We start from the raw sequence: 2686 nt of genomic DNA on the forward strand, positions 1-2686 counted from the left end.
GTCTCTCCTCGTCTGTGTTCTTCATCTGTAAGACTCTCCAGCTCTTCTGAACAGAAATGAGCCACTGCTCATATTTCTGCGAGCCATACTCGCGGCTCTGGATGTTCAGCAGGCTCTCTGAGACACACAGAGACACATGTGTGTTAATGTGTGTGTCAGTGTTTGTACAGCATGCGTGTGCAGGTGAGGACTGCGCACCGATGTTGTAGGTCTTCTGCGCCAGCTGCTCGATGTTACTCATGATGTTTTTGATTATTCTGATGAAGGGGTGACTCGTGCACTGTTTAACCTCGAAAAAAGCTGTCACACGCACATATGGCATTAATAATCATGTGTGATAGGTAATGTCGTATGTGTGTATATTGTATATTGCAAGCGCTGACCTTTCTCAGGCATGTGCACGTATGACTTGAGCTCATCCTTGTGTTCAGTAACTGTGGTGATGACCCTGGTGTCCAGATTGGCACAGAGCTGTAAGATGTTGTTCTCCGCATCCAGCCTGCTCTTGAACGAACTGATGCTGACTGACGCCGTCAGGCCCACAATCTGAGACAGGCCGGATTATAAACCAATCAGGACATGATAATAGAAAAGACCAGAGTACAACTGAATATAATAGAAAAGACTATGAAGGACTCTACATAGGACAAGCAGTTCAGAAGTTGGAAGAGGTACAATAAAATAATTCATTTAAAAAACAAAGAACAAAGAACAAAACAGGATTGGAAAAGACAATAGAGGGTTGTTATAACAAAATAAAATACAATAAATAAATGAAATAAAATAGAAAGTAAAATAATTTAAAAAAAGAACAAAACAGGACTGGATAAGACAATAGACTGGGTGCTAAAAAAAAAAAAAATAAATAAAAAATAAAATAATAGAACAAAACAGGATTGGATAAAACAATAGGCTGCGTGGTAAAATAAAACAAAATAAAATAAAAAAGTACAATAAAAATAAAAAAATAGAACATAGGATTGGATAAGACTATAGACTGGAAAATAAAATATTTTAAATAAAATAAAATATATTTTAAATAAAATAAAATATTTTTTAAACAAATAAAAATATATGATAAAATAATAAAATATAAATAAATAAATAATAAAAAATAAATAAATAAAATAAAATATGAAATAAAACAAAATAATAAAATACAATAATTAATTTTAAAAATTAGAATCTATACAGGGTGTTGTTTACTGCATCTCTATGACCCTATATAGGATAAATAATAATAAACAATTTAATAAACAAGATGTTAATATTAAGTGGCTTAAATTGTAAAGACAATATTGTCTTTTTTTGCTCTATTTCGTTAAAGAAAAAAGCCATGTTGTGCATCTCAGCAGCAACACACAGCGTTGTTTCCTTACTGAAAGAACTTGCATTTTTAACTGATCCAATTTATAAAAATAAAATTACTTAGTTCTTGAATGAATCAGTCGTTTTGAAAGAATCGATTGAATAAAAGACTCAGCAACTCACTTATATAAATAATAATAAATGAAAAAATGACTTGCCGCCACCTACTGGCTATTGAAGATTCATATTAAAAAGTATCATTCTATTTTTTTCAATGATTTTATATTTCTATATTCCAATTTTTTATATTTAGAAAATTAATTAATTATTTAAGCAAATTGTAGTGCAGTGTAAATGCATGTGTAAGTTCTAAAAAACAAGTGAATAGAATCCTGCATGTTTAATTATACCTAGCTTAAAAAAATTACATACTTGTATACATGCTCTATTTTTTTATGTCTGTGTGTGTGTGTGTGTGTCTGTGTGTGTCAGTGAGTGAGTGTGTGTGTCTGTGTGTGTGAGTGAGTGAGTGAGTGAGTGTGTGTCTGTGTGTCTGTGTGTGTCAGTGAGTGAGTGTGTGTGTCTGTGTGTGTGAGTGAGTGAGTGAGTGTGTGTGTGTGTGTCTGTGTCTGTATGTCTGTGTGTGTGTGTGTGTGTGTGTATGTGTGTGTGTCTGTGTGTGTGTGTCTGTGTCTGTATGCCTGTGCGTGTGTGCGTGTGTGTGCGTGTGAGTGTGTGTGTCTGTGTGTGTGTGTGTGTGTGTGTGTGTGTCTGTGTCTGTATGTCTGTGTGTGTGTGCGTCTGTGTGTGTGTGCGTCTGTGTGTGTGTGCGTCTGTGTGTGTGTGCGTCTGTGTGTGTGTGCGTCTGTGTGTGTGTGCGTCTGTGTGTGTGTGCGTCTGTGTGTGTGTGCGTCTGTGTGTGTGTGCGTCTGTGTGTGTGTGCGTCTGTGTGTGTGTGCGTCTGTGTGTGTGTGCGTCTGTGTGTGTGTGCGTCTGTGTGTGTGTGCGTCTGTGTGTGTGTGCGTCTGTGTGTGTGTGCGTCTGTGTGTGTGTGCGTCTGTGTGTGTGTGCGTCTGTGTGTGTGTGTCTGTGTGTGTGTGTGTGCTCTCGCTCGTGTTGTTGCTGCTAATCAGCATGTCTTCAGTCTCCTCTCTGAACTTGAAACACACGGTCGTCATCATGGCCTCCAGCTCTCCGTCCCATTCACTGGCCTTCACAGCCTTTCCTCCTCCATCTGCAGGACAGAGACAGACAGAATGAACTCATCATCCCATCAGTACTAAAACATGTGAGGATTACACCAGACAGACTGATAGATGGATGGACGGATAGACGGATAGACAGACAGACAGACAGACAGATAGATAGATAGATAGAT

The 2686-nt window shown here is 37.7% G+C and overlaps 1 protein-coding gene across 1 annotated transcript in view; it reads right to left on the minus strand.

Moving 5' to 3' along the window:
- Positions 1–2686, minus strand: part of LOC107673161 (probable ATP-dependent RNA helicase DDX58) — an 8875-nt gene that overhangs the window by 4560 nt on the left and 1629 nt on the right. The window contains exons 5-9 of the mRNA XM_016466658.1: positions 2420–2542; positions 627–637; positions 384–546; positions 199–300; positions 1–117 (exon numbers count right to left, since the gene is read on the minus strand). The exon at positions 1–117 is cut by the window's left edge and continues 41 nt beyond it. Of these exons, the coding sequence (XP_016322144.1) occupies positions 1–117; positions 199–300; positions 384–546; positions 627–637; positions 2420–2542 (516 nt within the window). The remainder of the gene's footprint in view (positions 118–198; positions 301–383; positions 547–626; positions 638–2419; positions 2543–2686) is intronic.

Source organism: Sinocyclocheilus anshuiensis, unplaced genomic scaffold (genome assembly GCF_001515605.1).
Source record: "Sinocyclocheilus anshuiensis isolate Anshui unplaced genomic scaffold, SAMN03320099.WGS_v1.1 scaffold444, whole genome shotgun sequence".
Lineage (NCBI taxonomy): Eukaryota > Metazoa > Chordata > Actinopteri > Cypriniformes > Cyprinidae > Sinocyclocheilus > Sinocyclocheilus anshuiensis.